The 16,923-nt window shown below is 45.4% G+C and overlaps 1 protein-coding gene across 6 annotated transcripts in view; it reads right to left on the bottom strand.

Moving 5' to 3' along the window:
* The window catches only part of syne2b (spectrin repeat containing, nuclear envelope 2b), a 96,859-nt gene that overhangs the window by 76,953 nt on the left and 2,983 nt on the right, over window positions 1-16,923 (bottom strand). For 2 of the 6 annotated variants that reach the window (XM_072699151.1, XM_072699148.1), the window contains exons 2-27: window positions 15,596-15,735; window positions 12,308-12,369; window positions 11,587-11,682; window positions 11,412-11,489; window positions 11,203-11,295; window positions 10,593-10,780; window positions 10,245-10,444; window positions 10,018-10,118; window positions 9,808-9,897; window positions 8,667-8,747; window positions 8,138-8,254; window positions 7,818-7,955; window positions 7,559-7,723; window positions 7,353-7,465; window positions 7,091-7,259; window positions 6,393-6,489; window positions 5,711-5,910; window positions 5,398-5,562; window positions 5,155-5,292; window positions 4,950-5,051; window positions 4,671-4,847; window positions 4,185-4,367; window positions 2,868-3,899; window positions 2,577-2,711; window positions 1,203-1,396; window positions 496-583 (exon numbers count right to left, since the gene is read on the bottom strand). In XM_072699151.1, the coding sequence (XP_072555252.1) occupies window positions 496-583; window positions 1,203-1,396; window positions 2,577-2,711; window positions 2,868-3,899; window positions 4,185-4,367; window positions 4,671-4,847; window positions 4,950-5,051; window positions 5,155-5,292; window positions 5,398-5,562; window positions 5,711-5,910; window positions 6,393-6,489; window positions 7,091-7,259; window positions 7,353-7,465; window positions 7,559-7,723; window positions 7,818-7,955; window positions 8,138-8,254; window positions 8,667-8,747; window positions 9,808-9,897; window positions 10,018-10,118; window positions 10,245-10,444; window positions 10,593-10,780; window positions 11,203-11,295; window positions 11,412-11,489; window positions 11,587-11,682; window positions 12,308-12,369; window positions 15,596-15,683 (4,290 nt within the window). In that variant the 5' untranslated portion in view covers window positions 15,684-15,735. Of the gene's footprint in view, window positions 1-67; window positions 111-495; window positions 584-1,202; window positions 1,397-2,576; window positions 2,712-2,867; window positions 3,900-4,184; window positions 4,368-4,670; window positions 4,848-4,949; window positions 5,052-5,154; window positions 5,293-5,397; window positions 5,563-5,710; window positions 5,911-6,392; window positions 6,490-7,090; window positions 7,260-7,352; window positions 7,466-7,558; window positions 7,724-7,817; window positions 7,956-8,137; window positions 8,255-8,666; window positions 8,748-9,807; window positions 9,898-10,017; window positions 10,119-10,244; window positions 10,445-10,592; window positions 10,781-11,202; window positions 11,296-11,411; window positions 11,490-11,586; window positions 11,683-12,307; window positions 12,370-15,595; window positions 15,736-16,923 lie in introns of those variants that run through there. The other 4 variants (XM_072699149.1, XM_072699150.1, XM_072699152.1 and 1 more) reach the window with 4 other exon arrangements.

Below are 16,923 nucleotides of genomic sequence, written 5' to 3'. Positions count from 1 at the left end.
TCATGTTCCTTCATCATTAATGAATCGTGACGCATGTTTTCTCTCAAGCAGATACTATGTTTCTTACCATATTTAATTCTGTAAACCGTTGTGAACTACTGAAGGAACTACTGAAGGAACAAGACATGAATAACACAAGTTAAATACTGATCTCATTAATCAATCATGATGCACCTTTCATCACAAACAGTTACTATATTTGTGATTATATGCCAATTCTGTAAACCTTTGTGAACTACTGAAGGAAGTAAGGAACTACTGTTTAATAAATCGTGGTGTGTCATTTATCTCAAGTAGACTATATTTGTTCATGATTTATACTTCAGTAGAAACTGAGTTATTACTAAGCATTTGTGCCCTGTTAAGTGTTACTGTATCTATAAAGTGATATCAGGTTAATTTAAAATGTCATATCACAACAGTTAAATCAACAACATTCTTAAAAATACCAACTAAATTAATTTAATTAACTAAAAATGAATTTTGTAATGGTACCTCTGAGCTGACAGGGCTATATGGAGAACTGGCCGTCAGAACAGACACTTTTTGTTGCGTGTCGCTTTCCATGGGCGCTGTGGGAAACCTGATAAATGAAAATAAGAGTTAGGAATAAGAAGTCCACACTGCTAGATGTCTGGCTTCAACCTGGAGCTACGAAGAGACTCTTCAAAGCCATATCTCCTTAAGGTGAAAGCATGCTCCTTATGTTTTCAGCTTGTGGTGATCGCTTGGTGTCTACCTAAGCAGGCAACAACCGTGCATCTGATAAATTATTTTCAGAAAACTGAGTGTAACAAGTTCCAGCCTCCCCTTGACACAAATTCCCCTGGTTCTCGCCTTTTTTTGTTGCCTTGACATGCCCTGCTTTCCTAAAAGGCTCATAATGATATTGTATTTGTGATGAAAGACAAAGGTGACTGCCGTGTTCCCTTATTTATTACAAAAAGAAACATCATCTTACATTGTTTACATTCCGTTACAGCCATTTATCCAAGATTTGCCTATTCATATATGAAAGCTTAAATTCCTTGCTTAAGTTTCTTGTTCACGAGAAGGAAAAGCTAAGCCTGTCGCCATCGCTCCAAGTCCGGTTCTGTGACCCGCATGGCACCTGCTGGCTACTCTGGGGGTATCACTAGCTGAGGCTAAACAGGGTGCAGTTACTGGCCCCATTCTGCTCCTCTCCTATCTCACATACTCACCCTAAGCCTGCAGAGGGTGTGTCACTGTCCCCGCTGAACTGGCGCTGGATGGCAGCCAGCCGCCTCTCGCACTCCCGGAGCTGGGCCTGCGCCAGGCGGTGTGCATCTTCTGGGCTCAGGGTGTCACACAGCTCTCGCAGGGCTTCCAGGTGCCGCCCGGCCTGCTCCAGGCTGCCCTCTGCAGACAGACACGCCTGGGAAAAACACACGTCTCTGAGGTCCTATTAAAGCTCCCTCCTCCAAAATACCTCCACCAGCCATCCCCTTCCCCCAGCATCATCTTCTCCAACCAAAAACTGCTAAAACTTTCCTGGATCTGGCTATATAACCTTTAGGTCACAAACCTGTTCCCCAAAGCTGCTTAGCTACCTTTTGGTCCACCTCATCCTCTGCAGCCTCTTTGGTGCTCACATCCAGCCCTCACGCCACTCATGCACTGCTCATGCAGCTACGTTAGTAGGAGGACTTACGGTACCTGTTGCTAGTGAGAGTGTCGAGAGGCTGCGCTGGGGCTCTGTTAACGTGTATCTAGCATCTCAAAGTGCCAGTGTTAAGCCACTCATATCTCACAGGCTTCCAAAAGGCAGCTATGTCTAAAATGTAATGCAAAAAACTTCACCAGGGTTCAAATTTAAGGAAGTGTAAGGAAAAATAGTAAAGATGTCCCAATGTTCTTGGTTGATCACTTGAACACAGATAGTTAGGAGTATCAAGGGGGGGTGAAGAACTGTCCTTGATTTGTATTTGAGCCCGGTGGATGTCTACACTGAATTACATTATATTATTTTTTACTGTTCAATAAACCACCGTTTTGCTGAAACTGTGGAGACTCTGCAAGTGGATCCCTTACAGAAGGAAGTCCGCAGAGTTAGACTATTGCAAAATATTGACTATGCTTACTCAGCCTCCTTTTATAGTTTTTCATTTCTGTGGCTACATGTCTGTGTTTCTGACAGTAAAATTTATTCACGTACGTCACCCTTGAATTCATTTATTGCTGGTTAGATGTTACAAGCCCAGGCTAAGAACATCACAACACGAATGCACGAAGAAGTGAAATTAACAAAATCAGGCATTCTGCCTGCCGACACTACTCGCGCCTTTATGCAGAGATGACACAAGAAGGTCCATTCAGTTAGCAGGGCAGCCTTCCCGTGTTCTCTTTGGCGTCAGCAGTTTTGACTCCACTTGGTTGCTATACCACAGTGTTTCCCAATCTGGTCCTCAGGGACCCACAGTTGGTCCATGTTTTTTGTTCCCTCTGAACTGCTTGCTAGAAAAGTCCACATTTTTTGTTCCGGGTCCCCAAGGACCGGACTGGGGAACACTGCAATAGCAGGACCAGCACAGGGCACAGTGTAGGGCTACCCCTACCTCCCACTGCGTCTGGACCGACTGCGTGAAGAACTCCAGGTCTCTGAGCTGAGCCTCGGTGCAGAAGGCTTCCATACCCTCTGCTGCCCTCAGGAACTCCTCCAAGAGCTCAGGGTCTAGTGTCCTCAGGGTCTCCTGTGGGAATAGTGGGTTTAATGGTTGGGCATGATGCTTTATTGATCTTGTATTCAGCTATAGCATAGCTCTGAGTTCACATTCTAATATCATTGGTGTTTTTCTGTTTTTTTGTTTGTTTTTTTTTAAAAAAAGGATTAAAACGTTACTACCTACCTCCTTTTTTATGACTTCCTCTTCAGAGATACTTTTATCATTGAATGCCATAATAGTCTCTAGGATGTGGTCTTGTAAACAATGTTTAGCTTCCTCAAACCTGTCCCTAGCAAGCGCTTGTGCCTTAGCATAGGCCTCAGTGTAGGCCCGGGGAGGGGCCTGTGCGAGAACTGGAACCCTGGTGGCAGGTATACAGTGGGGCTGGGACTGGGGCTGGGACTGGGGTTGGGACTGGGGTTGGGTTTGGTCCTGGACCAGAGGTTGACTCTGAATCCATATCTGAGGCAAGGTTTGGGCCTGTGATTCAAGTTGGGTTAAGGCTAAGGATTTAGGTGGAACCTGGGACTGAGCCTGAGCCCATGGTTGATTATAGCCATGTGTTGGGGCTTCAGCCTTAGTTGTGGATGAAGCTGTGAAAGATGATTCAGCTTCTATGCGGCGCCAAGGAGCAGATTGCAACTGAGGCTGAGGGTAACCTTGGGTCTGGTCTTCAGATGAAGTTTGGGAGGAAGCTGGGGAGGGTGACTGAGTCTGGTTATAGACCCAGGATACAGTGTGGACTTGGCTCTCTGGGTTTTTATTAGCCCAGGGTCTGGTGCTGATTTGTCGTTGAGGACTTTTGGGTTCAGTTTGGGCTTGAGGTTTAGTTTGAGGTTGCTGCTGATTCTTGGTCTGGGTAAATACACTAGGCTGAATGGGTTCTGGCTGAAGTTGGGGTGGCAGCTGGGCCTCAGTCATACCCTGCAAATATGAGTAGGTTTGCACCTGTGGTGGGAGCTCCGTGTAATTATGAGTAAAGTCAGGTGGGGACTGAGACTCATCCTGGGGCTCTGCATGGTCTCCAGATAGATAAGAAAGATGGGGTTCATCCCGTGGCAGAGCTTGGGGTTGCAGGGTCTGTGCCTGAACATGGCCAGGCATTTCTGATCCTTCTTCAGTGCACATTTGTACAAAAATCTTAGGCGGTGGCTGATCTCCGGTGGAACTCCTGTCTCGTCTGGATCCCACAGAGCTGAGCAACCCTACAGCCTCCTGTGGTGGAGAAGAAACCCTTCTGTGAAGAGCTGTAACATAATATGTGTTGATGTTCTCAGCAGTGATAAAATCCAGTAAGAAAGGTGGTAAGTTTTAAGGATAATTTCCTTAAGGCTCATCCTACTAAGAACTTTGAAGATGAGTATATCTTATAGCTCTGTTTTATCTGTGTCACTAGAACAGACTGGGACTAACCAAAACTGCAACACCCAGGAGAAACAGCAGAAGATTACACTGAAAAAGTGCTGAGAGTGGAGAAACTATGAGGACTGTAATCAGCACCTGAGACTGGGCCACAGCCGCTCTCACTCTATCCTGCATCACAGTTGCGATCAGATACTGCAATGGCGAGTTCTTCTGCGCTGACATAACCATGACCTGCAGGTCCTGCTCCTCTGTCACCACCTGGCCCTCCAGCTGCAGTCCACGAGATATCATGTCCTGGTGGATATCAAAGAAGCAATGCTGGGAAGGGACCCAGGACACACGGAATTGGCATTGTGAAAGGGCTAAAAGGAAACAGCGATGAACACAGTCTATATGTGATCTCACAAAGTAGACTTCTTACATCTAAGTTGTCATTCACATCATAAATTTCATGGGCACAGTACAAAAAAAAATTATGTCAATGCAATTTTTCAATGCTGCATTTAACTTTAGATTCAATGATATACCGTACTGACTTTGCCTTAAGATAATAAAATAAGAAAATGAATCATGCAAACACATCTAATTGTGAAGACCAGATTAGCACTTGAGGAAGCTTACCCTGGCCCTTGGATCCTGCCCCCTGCTGTACCTGACCTCCCCCTCCAGCAGGTGGCAGTACAGTTCTCTGGCCTCTACCTCCCAAAGTTGCAACTCAGCCAGTCGGCTGTCTAGTCCAGACACACTCCGCTGCAGCTCCTCACAGACACTCTCTGCCTCACAAATTGTGTGCATCACCTACATACACATATACATATACAGAGACAAATAACACGATTAATTACATACAGAGTTACATAGCTCAAACAAAGAAACTGATGCAGGACATTGATCCAGTACCTCAGGGAGTGAGAGTCTGAGTTTCTGCAACATCTCAGAAGTACAGTCTAGGGATGGGACAAGATCTTCCAGGTCTACCTTCTCAAACCTCTTCGACATAAACTGGAACACAGACATAAGGATCTGTGAGTTCCACCCATTCCGGATTTATAGGGTGCCGACTGGTAAGGACACCGTGTGAATCATAGCTTTTTCTCAGACGTACCTGCAGCCTCTTTCGATACGTGCGCAGGGGTCCGGATGACACCTCCACAGGCTCCTTCATCAGCTGGGCAGCTTCCCGCACCAGGGCCTGAACAGCCTGGGGACTTTCGTGGCTGCTGCCAGGCTGGGAAACCGCAGCCTGAGAGAAGGAGCAGGGAGACAGACAGAACTGGAATGAGGGGACACAGCTGCCTAAATCAGAGGCCTAGCTTGGAATTCGGGGAAGGAAATGTTTCATACTTACTAATTTGTTTCTCTTCACAAAGTCAGCCCACTGCGTGTTAACCTTATGTAGCTCGTCAGCCAAGAGACGGCTCGTCCGTGGATCAGTCACCTCAGTCAGGAAAACCCCTACCTCATTTAGGTGCGTCTGGAGGGAATTCCACTCGGCTGTCGCTTCAGGGGTCACCTGAGAAGCAAAGAAACACACATTGTGACACAAAGGACGTCCCTTTCCCAGGGAACAGAGCGTCTGTGTCACCAAGCATGAATTATCATGCAAGTAGTGCAATGTTATTACAGCAAAACGACCCTGAGCCCTGGTAATGAATATGTACCTCTAGTGTCTGGGAGGGGAAATGGGACTGAGTGTCCTGCTGCAGCCAGGCATGTATAGAGCTGCTGGCCTCATGGTAGGAGTCCCAGGCAGACAAAACACGTCCCAAGGAGGCCCTCGCTGTTGGGACATCCTCCATTTTGGCTGCAGCCTCAGTCTCTGCCTCCTTCACCTGCTGGCTGATCTGTTTGTTGTCAGCAGCTAGGGGACAGCATGCCCAAAGAAAAACATACATGAACAAATCACCCACCAAACCTATTACCACTAAGACAGTGAGGGAGGAACTATTATTCAACATCGCAATTGACCCACTTGTTTCACCTAGTAATTCTGACTAAACAGTTACTACACTGTCAGAGATTGTATTTGGTGTTCCTATTTTGCAGTCATTGGGGAGGGGGGGTGCCTGAAATTCCTGTGACGAGCAATTCCCTAATGGAGCCTTGTTAAAATTACAAGCAGGACACTGATGAAGTCCATTTCAGTGTGAAATGTTAGGTCTCTGCAGATAACATAGACAGGTCATTCATTATTATAAGTGATGGTGCTTACTGAGCAAAAAACAGCATAGGCAGCTTGAGTCGCTTTCTGAGAAAAGTTAATTGAAATGGATTTGCAAGCGAGCATGGTGAGCAGTGTGCTTCTAAACACGCAGGAGCACCTCAAAGACTCTACACGCCTACCGAGTGCTGACTTGCTTGTGTATCTGCTGGCTATCAGCTTCAGCTTCAGCAGATTGGTCTCCAGAAGGGAAAGCAGATCCTCCTTCTCCACAGTGTCCTTAGAAAACATACAGGGCAGTCAAGGCCTTCTGCTTCATGCTTCTGCTGACAACGCTGAAGTTTCCTCACTCCAAACGCCCCCCACCACTGTCACTTCTTGCATTTTCGCCCCATTCTGCGCTGGCCTGTTTTACATTAACACCAAAGACTGATTCTCATGTCACATGACTTATGCCACAAAGCCCAGTTTTTAATTTACGAACAAGTGCGGCCAGTCTGAGGCTGTTCTGAGCAGTTAGGGCTGACAGCAATGTGTGAGAGATTAATCGTTCAATAAAGCACATCAGCACAGAACATTCCTTCTTCATCACAACGTCTCACTCTCATCCACCTCACTGCCTAGATTCACAGCAAACAAGTGCTCACTTGAAGCAACAGACGTGTTTTCTTTGAAGCCACAAACACCCACATGGGCTTTGAGACCCAACAAAAAAAGAATGGTGTGGGACTCTTCATATCTAAGAATAACTTACTCAGGGTACTGCAGCAGTATAAATGCATTGTCATCCTAAAAAAATAATGCCAAATGCAAAACTCACTACGCTCCTTCACACTCTGAAGTGGTGACTGACATGGCAAATTGCTGGCCGGTCACTTACATGCCAGTCCTGCAGGAGCACACGCACAGCCTCCTGGGAGCTGCAGGGTCTCTTCCAGGTCCGCAGCTTATCTGTGATCCGGCCCAGCAGATGCAGAACCATGTGCCGGTATTCCTGGTACTCCAGCTTGATGCTGTGGTACTTGGCTGTAACCCTTATACTAGTGAACCTGTGGGGGAAGCACGGCGTAACAGAACCATCACACTGGGGTAATGAGATTGGGCTGAAGACTGGGCATGTAGTGCATTTATTGAAATACAACCTTCTCTTGAGCTCATCCAGCTTGTCTGTGGGCACCAAAATAGCCCCGTATTCATCCATGTTGTGGAAAGTCTTGACAGTCCTCAGCTGAAAACCCATCTCCTCCAATGATGTCTGTCAGAAGACAAAGTTCAGGCTAAGGAACAAGAACACCAGCTAGAAGGATAATACCAGGACAAGAAAGAACAAGAAGGTGGAAATAAAGACCTTGAGAAGGTCCAGCTTGCTCCGGGCCTCCTGAGAAGCTTGGTCATGGTCTTGGGCATCACCAATCTCTGTCGCCAGCACCTCCTCCACACGCAGCAGCCAGTGGCCCACAGAGTCCAGGGGACCAGGCAGGTTCAGGTCCAGCTCTGTTTTGTATTTCCGCAGCTGCAGATGCCACGCACTCAGGTCAAACATAATACATGCACCAATGTAGTAAGGACGTCCACCACATATGCATGTATACAGTTAATCAACTGACCTTCTCTGCCAGCGAATCCCAAGCACTCCTCAGGGCACGCTGCTCCTTGCTCAGCTGGGGGGTTCGGCGCATGGCGGTCAGCAGGGGCATAACTGGCCTCCGTTGTTCATTAAAAGATGTCAAGAAGGTCTGGAAGACCTGAGAGTGGCACATGCCGCGGCAGTCAGCCAACAACCTACCACGTCAATGGGCCTCCACTATTTAGATCAACCTCCACAGTATCTTTCAATTAGGTTAAATTTCACTTATACTAAATGTGATGCTGACCCGCTCTTCTCCCTTCACTTGAATGTGTATATGGTGTCCACGGCAACACTTACGTGGTACCTCTCAGCATAGCTCTCTCCCTCTGTGGAATCCCACCCCTCTAGAAGTTCCTCATAGGCTTGCAGCAGCCAGCCGGTCACCTCTCTGGCCTTCTCATTGGCAGAGGTCTGCTTTAAGGACAGAAACATCATAGGCTGAACAGAGTAGCAGAATCATTGTCCTACAAAACTCACCTTAATTTCCTAGAGGTTTCTTTCTAGAGATTAGGCTGCAAATGCTGTTGTGAGTTAACAAGTGTTATAAAATGGTGGGGGTAGAAGTTCTGCAAAGTCAGTGGGCAAGACCCAGCACCATTCCTTTCTAAGTGGAAGCCATCATTGATGAATGGATGATCACCTACTTGACTGGGGATTATGGATGCAAAGTCATAGCAGCACTTTTGGAAACACTACATTTGACCCAAGCAATTATAGAAAACAATGACGAATAAGAATAAAACGGACAAGCAGTAAGACAATCCAGAGGGAAGGAAACGGCAGTTATGGGCAGCAGGCTGGGTGGATGGGCATAAACAGAGTTTACCCCTGGAGCTGAATGCCTGGAGTCAGATTCAGTTATATGGTATGGAGATGCTCTGACCAGGGTGTGTCGAAGCAGATGTGCCTGATCAGAGAATACACCATCGGGGGGGTCATGAATCAGGGCAGGGCAGGGCAGGGCACATGACAGATACCAACAGACAAAATGTCCAGACCTGTGTCAACAACCCACAATGAGATAAAGGCTACCATTCAAACAAACAATCTCGTTCCCTACTAGAGATCCATTTCTCCAAAGTGACCTCAAACAACATATCCAATAATAGGAAATTATTTGAATTTTGAAGTGCCTGTTGGCCCAGCTGTATCGACTCAAGCTGAGACACTAGTCTTAGTTCAACACATTACACCCATTCCAGAATTATCTATTTGTGCATAAACTTCCGGTACAGATTAATTCATAGTCTTTGATCCATCCATCCATCCATCCATCCTGCAATCACTCATTCAGTACAGGTTTGCATGGGGGGCGGGGGGCTGGAGCCAGGCCAGGTAGGATAGAAGACAAGGCAGACTCACGGACACAATCACGTAATTCAGGCAATTTGGAGATGCCAGGTAATCTCAATATGTTTTCGGACTGCAGGAGGAAGCCCAGAATACCCAGACTAAAATCACACAATGCAGAGAGAGCGCGACGGAAACTCCACACACACACAAAAGCACACTAAGCGGGGGGGCAGCGTTCAAACCTGGAAGTATGAGGCACCAGAGCTACACAATGAGCCACTATACCATCCTCCTAGATCAAACATGTGACACCACCTCAGCTAGAGCAGACTACTACGAATGCCACAACATCAACTTCGTTACCTGCCTCAAACAATACAGTACTGAGCAGCATATCTCCCACGAAAAACACTAAATCCCTTCTTCAAAGACTGAGCATTAATAAGGTCAAAGCCAAGCCCAGCTAAAAGGACAGAGTGCTATAATAAGGTTCCATAATAACATAACTCTGTCTGACAAGGTCAAAAGGAACCGTCCCCCCTTTTATTGTGAACAAGACACAATGGAAATCAGCCCCAAAGAAAAAGTAATGCCTTAGCACAAATACTGTATATCTGTGTATCCAGTGCAACGTGGCATGCTGTTGCAAAATAGGCTCCATGCAGGTGATCTACCTGGCGCAGGGAGGAGGCACCAACAGCAGGGGTGAAGTGCGTGGGAAGGCTGATAGGAGAGAGGCACTTAGGAGTTGTCAAGTAATGTGTCTGCACAGAAATGGAGATAGGTGAAAGGTCAAATGCTGAGAGCACAACTATAGAGTGGGGGAGGGGTGACTCTAAGGAGTAAGGGATATATTTCTTATTGCCATGAGACAAAAGACATACCTGCATTTCTTCCTCTGATACAGGCATTTCTTTTGAGTACTGTAAGAACTGAGCCACGTAAGTCATTATGGACTTTTCATCTGGGTCTCTAATGTCTACATCTGCATAAGGACAGAAGCAGGAACAAGCGTTAGCAAATGGAGTCTCAAAATGTCAGCGCAATCAGAGTGTGGGAGTCTCCTCAGCGTCATTGTAGACCCAGTCCAGGTGCAATGCATTGCGGTTACCTGCAGGTTCCAGGAGCCTGGGGATGTGCAGCTCCTTCTCTGCGATCCGGAAAGCTTCTTCCAGGTTCTGCCTGTTGGTTCTGTTCCAGGCCTTGGACAGATCCACCAGGTTGGGACGAAGGGAGTGTAGGATGGCCAGGAAGACCACACCGCTCCGCCAACTGGATTTAAAGTCTTTGACATTGAGGGTACAACCGGCCCTTCCAATGACAAAAAGCATAGGCGGTCTGAGCCGGACATGGGCAGTTTGTGGGGCGTCACATAGGATGACACAGTTGGACCAATGCTTATCACAGTGTATAAAGAAGTGAATAGAACACGGTAACCTCTCTAGGACAAGGGGCTCACCTATGACACTGTTCACGGACCCACAGCAGCAAGGCCTTCTTGGCAGAGATGCGAAAGCGTGTGTGCAGGGGAGAGCCATGGCGGGGGGCAGAGCTGCTGCTGGCCACTGAGTTAGAGTCCAGGCTGGCCAGTGACTCTATGGAGGACTGGCGTGAGGTGAAGGACAGCGTGCTGGCCAGCTCCTCAATCTGGAGCAGCATGAAAAGTCAGAGACAAGGGGTACACTTACGGTTATGGGGACACAATTCCACATGCAAAGAAAACGGCTGCTTTTCTCCCCCAACTAGAGGTCTAATATTAATGAAAATACCTGTTATTAAATAAAGCCTCGAGATCTACACATTATTAGCAGTCTGGGTTTTAACAACTGAGTGGTGCTATGGTTAATTTCCATTGCAGATAATGTGTACATATAATTTGCACCCTGCATCTGATTGAGTTATGAAGGTCAAAAAGATACCTGACAAATACCTCAGGGTACAGACAAACTGTGTAACCTAACAAGACATATAGTCCAATGTTATGCTACAGAAAACCTGACTACTTGTTCCAGCTGTTCCCCATTTGCAAAAGCATGGGACATTATGTGAACCAACAGTAGAACACTCACATGAAAGTGGAGGATGATGGTCCACACAAGACCTAAGATGATGGAGGGCTTGCCATCAATTATGTCAGGAATGTGGATGTTTACCAGTTTGATCTGCAACCACACAAGCCAGCACAAAGAATGACCTCACACTGTAACATTTAATGCCCATAACCATCAGGACATCCATGGCAGCTGAATCAAACCACTGGGGAATGAGTGAGACTCACTGATTTCCTCCTTAAAAAGGACAGGGCTGTCTCGATGTTGCTTCTTTCCTGGAAGAAACCTCGGCCTTTCTCCCGACTCTAGGAGCAGCACAGTGGGGTCAGCTATGGAAATGCCTGGTCCCTATTTCCAAGAAAATCAAAAGGACCCTGCTCCCAGTTCTCCCACAGAACTCACCATTCTCTGACCACTCATAACCTCCAGCAGGTCCAGCAGCCGAGACCCATCCCTCAAATCACTAAACAGGTCTAGCACTGCACATGGCGGCTTCCTCTGGTGAATAGCAGAGATTTGTACTAGTCATTACACTGCCACCATCAGGTCACTTGTAGAATTACAATCCTTCCAAAATCTAACCCATTTTACCACCCCAGATAAATGTGGAAAAGCAACCCAGGGGTGGGTGTAGGTCCACAAATGACTACTGCCACAAAATTAAGAAGGCAGAGTGGCTCATTTTCTGTGTGGGGTAATGGAAAGGCAGCCCCAGTCATAAATGTAAATACATTTCCAGTAGAAATGGAATTCCGTAACACTACATGGACAGAGGGAAAATCAGGCTCTTTCACAGGACAGTCACTACTAGGCATTACTAGAGCAGTTAAATGGCAAGGGGGTGTGGTTCTTGTTGCTCTGGGTCTGCATGTTCAGCTCTTAGAACTCTATTAATATCTCAGCCCCTGTCACATGCACACTAGACCCATTCCAGAGTAGGGGGGGTCCATGCAGGACTACTTCTAATCAAACCAATGACTCAGTCTTTCACAAACACCTTTGGTATTTGATACAGCAGCAGAAGAAAGTCAATTTAGTCATCTGATTTCTTATGATTCTCTGTTTCTTCTTTCTTTAGTAACTGATTAAAAAGGTATGATACTTCTTCTTGTTTGGGACTAACCTTGGAGAGCTGTGCATTGATCCAATTGGTGAATGTTCTCTTCTGAATCTGCTCCTGTTCAACTGTGGAGGACAAAACTATCAGAGTCTGGCATTTCAGGGGACTCAACAACTTTACAGTTTTATTGCTTTTAATGGTTTCAGTACAGAGAGGACAGTCTAAAACATCTTGAAAACTTTTGTGCTGTTAAAAGGGAACCAGAAAATAAATTGCATCATTGTTTTCAGCCACAGCTGAATGTGTTTGTGTATGTGTTTGCCTGCACTGAAATAGGAAATCCTTCCTGGTCGGGTATGTAACCCTGAGAGAAAACTTAACTCTTCTATCCTCATGATATCCAACAGCTGAATCACGTCTATTGCATCAGCTCTGCAGGCTAATACCAGAACAAGTGCCATCTGAATGTGCACAAGATGGCACGAACTGATCCTGCTATCCATGTAAACTACAAGTGTCTTATTAAGCTCTCTTTAGCAGCAGAGCTGACAGGCAAGTCAATTTCAACAAGCTCTGAAATGTCTCTCACACAGTGACGGTCATTTGGTGTTTCATCATGTTGTTAATCCATTTGCGTGCCTCCTGACTTCCCATCTTCTGGAAACTCCCGTGGCCCAGGTGTCCCTTCCAGAGACCCAGAACCAGGGGAAGTGAAATGTCAGGCCAAGGACACAATCTGGGGCTTCTCAGAGATCGTTGCTGCTTTTGCTCAAGAGGAGCGAGTGCCACAAAAATATTTGATCCTTATGCTGCTTTTTACATTGATCAGACTGGAGCCTGGGCTAAAGTTAAGCAGCAGACCCAGCTCCAAATACATTGCTCAGAAGTTAAGATGTGTCCCCAACCAGCTTGGGAAGCCTATAAGACACTTCTGAACATCTTAAGCCTACCTGCAAGCTTTATGTATCGAGTCGCAGCCACATGATTTTCATGTTTTTGCAGGAACAGACTGTTGGCGTACCAAATAATGTGGACCTTCTGTAGGGGAATTAAGGACTGTGGTGAAATATGAATTCTATTTAATCTCTGATAATCCATCGAGAATTGCGATGAGATAAACAAGAAAGTTCAAGTAAAAAGGAGATATACACATATATACACACATATATGTACATATATATGTGTGTGTACATATATATGTACATATAGATGTGTATGTATGTATGTGTGTGTGTGTGTGTATTACATATATAGCAATACATGACAATGACAATCTCTAAATTATCTGAATTTATGAATTTCACCAATTGTTAACAATGGCAAGCAGACAACAACAAGCTTGTTGCTTGGCACAACACTGCACTACGTGTGAGGTGCACTGGGCTTGGGTTCTTCACAGCCTGTATCATAGCAGGTGAGAGTTATTTACACAAAAACAATCATCCAGGCTTCAAGTGCACAGGATGAATGTGCTGAACTGCACATTTACGGGATGTTATTTGGTGACACTGACCACCAGACACTTGGCTATGACTGGAACTACAGCCCAGGGTAACCACTGAAAAGAGTGCTTCCCCTGGTCTCCTAGCGCGACTGAAGTGACCTGCTTTTTCTTCGATGGCAAAACGCAAAATTGCTGCAGATGTGCTACACGCCAGTGGCTAGCAGCTATGAGCTGCTTGGACAGCCTATCCCACATTATAGAACCTGGTTAGGGATTACTTACTGGAGGTACATTACCCTCACAGGTAAGGGATTACTTACTGGAGGTACATTACCCTCACAGGTAAGGGATTACTTACTGAAGGTACTTTACCCTCCCAGGTTAGGGATTGCTTACTGAATGCACGTTACCCTAAGAGGTTAGGGATTGCTTACCAAAAGCACCTAACTGGTTAATCATATCACAACACATACGTAAATTCTGGTTGTAGGTCACCTTCAGGATGAAATTTGTTTGTTACCAGGAAAACAAATCACAATAACACCATTCATGACTACAGGTTGTAAACTGAAATATTCCATGCGTCTTGGAAAATTAATGAATCATGACGTTACGCATGTCAGACCTTCCACATTTCCTAAGCTCCCTAGATTTGATTCAGAGAAAGAGGACAGGGTCTCCACTAAACTGCCTACCCGCCAACTCTTACGTGCCCTTGCTGGGGTCACTCTCTGAGCTATTTTCAGGCAGCTCTTCCATGAAATCCAACACCGGCTCCCACTTGTCCCATGGATACTAACAGAGACATCTCAGTGGTCTGCAGATCCACTGGGTACAAGAAGACGATCTTTTTTCTTTAAGAACTTGAAGAACTTCAATAAGAACTTGAATTGATTACGGACAGAACTCCAACACGGCCTTCTCTACATGATGTTCTCTGGTGTACTGCTATTACTACGGTCATTTAAGTCATCCAAGTTCAACAGAGCTGCTTAAGTGGTTGTTTGATGGTGATGCATATCTGATGCATGGTATTTTAGTCTACATACTATCAGTTGACAGGTTTATCAGTCTGGTGCTCTTCCCTGTTCCATCACATGCTCTTTATCCCCCGTTTTCTATCATCTTCACAATCAGCTTTGGTAACTTAGTATTCAAGTATGTAGCCGGGTAACAAACCTGGTAACTGATTGTAATGACAATGAGACACTGTGGTCACTGAATGTGCATTGCATGAAGGACAACTGTAAAGTCAGGGAGGCTCATTTTCCCAGCATGAATTTGTATTTGAGCTACATGACCATCCTGCATGTGACGGACAGGTAACAACATAGCATCAATCCACTTTAAGGGTCCTATCACGCTTTTCTTTTTCCCTTTCCTTTAGTGTGTTATATTGCTTTATGTAGATGCAAATGGTCTGCAAAGTCTAAGGCCCGGAGCCACTCATTACAGAAACTACTCTTCTCTAATCTCATCGTGGGTGGATTTATCAGAGTGTTTCAGAGTTACAGACAGAGTGAATAGAGATACAGTATGAGAAAAATAATGTGTTTTTGGAACATTGAAGCATGTAAATCTATTTTAGGACACCGCAAAAATAACATTCTGAACAGTGAAAATGAGCATAACAGGGCCCTTTACAGCACTTTTGTGGACCCCCGATGGGACGAGCTTAAGAAGGCGTTGGCTCTGAGCCTTTCAACAAAGCCCCAAAGATCAGTAAGATTATTTTCTGCAATTTAACCTCTAGTTATGACCTCAGGCAGCTGTATGTGCCAGGTTTACCAATGACCAGTGCATGATAATATCTCAACTTTCTTGATGCCTATGGTACCAGCAGAGGCTACACTAGGGACATGTTTGAGTAGAAAACCCCCTTGCACTGACCTCCCTCTCAGACTCACCTTGCAGAAGCATGTGCATGTTGTCGATGTCCAGCGGGAGAGACCCTGCCTCTTCAGCGGCATGTCCAGCCCGGTTGTCCGATGCCATGCTTCCAGGGAAACAAGGTCACAGAGAAGTCCCAGGGTGCATTGCAGGATGCCTGTCAGAGAGATAAAACGTGCAATCAGACAGGAGCAAAGAGACAAGTCAACATGGGGACAGGTAACACAATGCAGCATCACAGCAGTGTGTCATGTATTCCACACATGGATGAACACATTCACCAGCTGTTTCATTGGCTCTCTCTAGTTCTCTCATATATCCAATCAGTGCTCTCATTCACCATCTCCTGAGCATTTTGTCACAGGAGTTCAGGGAACACTGTGCACTATACACCGTAAACTAGGAATGCACAATGTGCAATTTTAATACAGATATCACATGTTATGCACGTGCATGTTGTCACATGTCGTGACAGCTGAGTTGAGACCACCTGTAAGTTTTGCCAAAATATTTTTACTCTGTCACAGGCAACAAACTTTGCAATTTTAATGATTGTTCCATTTCAAGATAATGTATGAAATGTTTTTAAAAACCACCCTTAATTTGGATTCACTCATAGACAGTGTGGTGCACTTGTGAGAAATTTAAAAAAGTCTAGGCACTTCTTTATGTCTGTTGGCACAACTCGTGGAAACACCACCAACTTAACTAACAGACTCTGTTGGTATATGTTTTATTTGGCTATAGTTTATTTTGGGTAAATTTTCAACTACTTTTTCATTTTATAAATATCACAATATCTGAAGCACAAATTTCAAATACTGCAATATGAATTCTTCCAATATTATGCAGTCCTACTACAGACAAAGTGTATAATCACTGCGTAATCAAATATCATCTCAGGTGATGCTCTGCGCTGCTCAGGATCCAGACCATTATAATACTTCTAACACGTCTAGCCCAACATTAATGAAGCAAAAGACAGTGAATGACACAGGGTGTTAAATGGCCACAAAGCAACATGTAATGAGGACTACAGGGAAACCAGCTCACTGATAATAAAAGAGATAACTTTCCATTCTTGCCAAGATGATTAAAGGTGACATTTCCCTCCCTAGTGTATTGTGTGATATTGTATGTGGTGCTCTGAAAAACAGCCTGAAGTCAAAATGCACCAAATGAAAAATGATTTCCAGTATTTGCAGCAGGCCTATTCTTTCACCTCACATTCTTCCATTTGACTAAATACAGAACACCTGTTTCTAAAAGCTGGACTCACAACCCTTAGCTTCATACACTCCTTAGACCACTGTGCCTTTTTGCGTCCCTGCCAAACACAGTAAGG

The sequence above is a fragment of the Paramormyrops kingsleyae genome, chromosome 14 (genome assembly GCF_048594095.1).
Source record: "Paramormyrops kingsleyae isolate MSU_618 chromosome 14, PKINGS_0.4, whole genome shotgun sequence".
NCBI lineage: Eukaryota > Metazoa > Chordata > Actinopteri > Osteoglossiformes > Mormyridae > Paramormyrops > Paramormyrops kingsleyae.
This window is presented reverse-complemented; position numbering and strand designations above follow the sequence as displayed.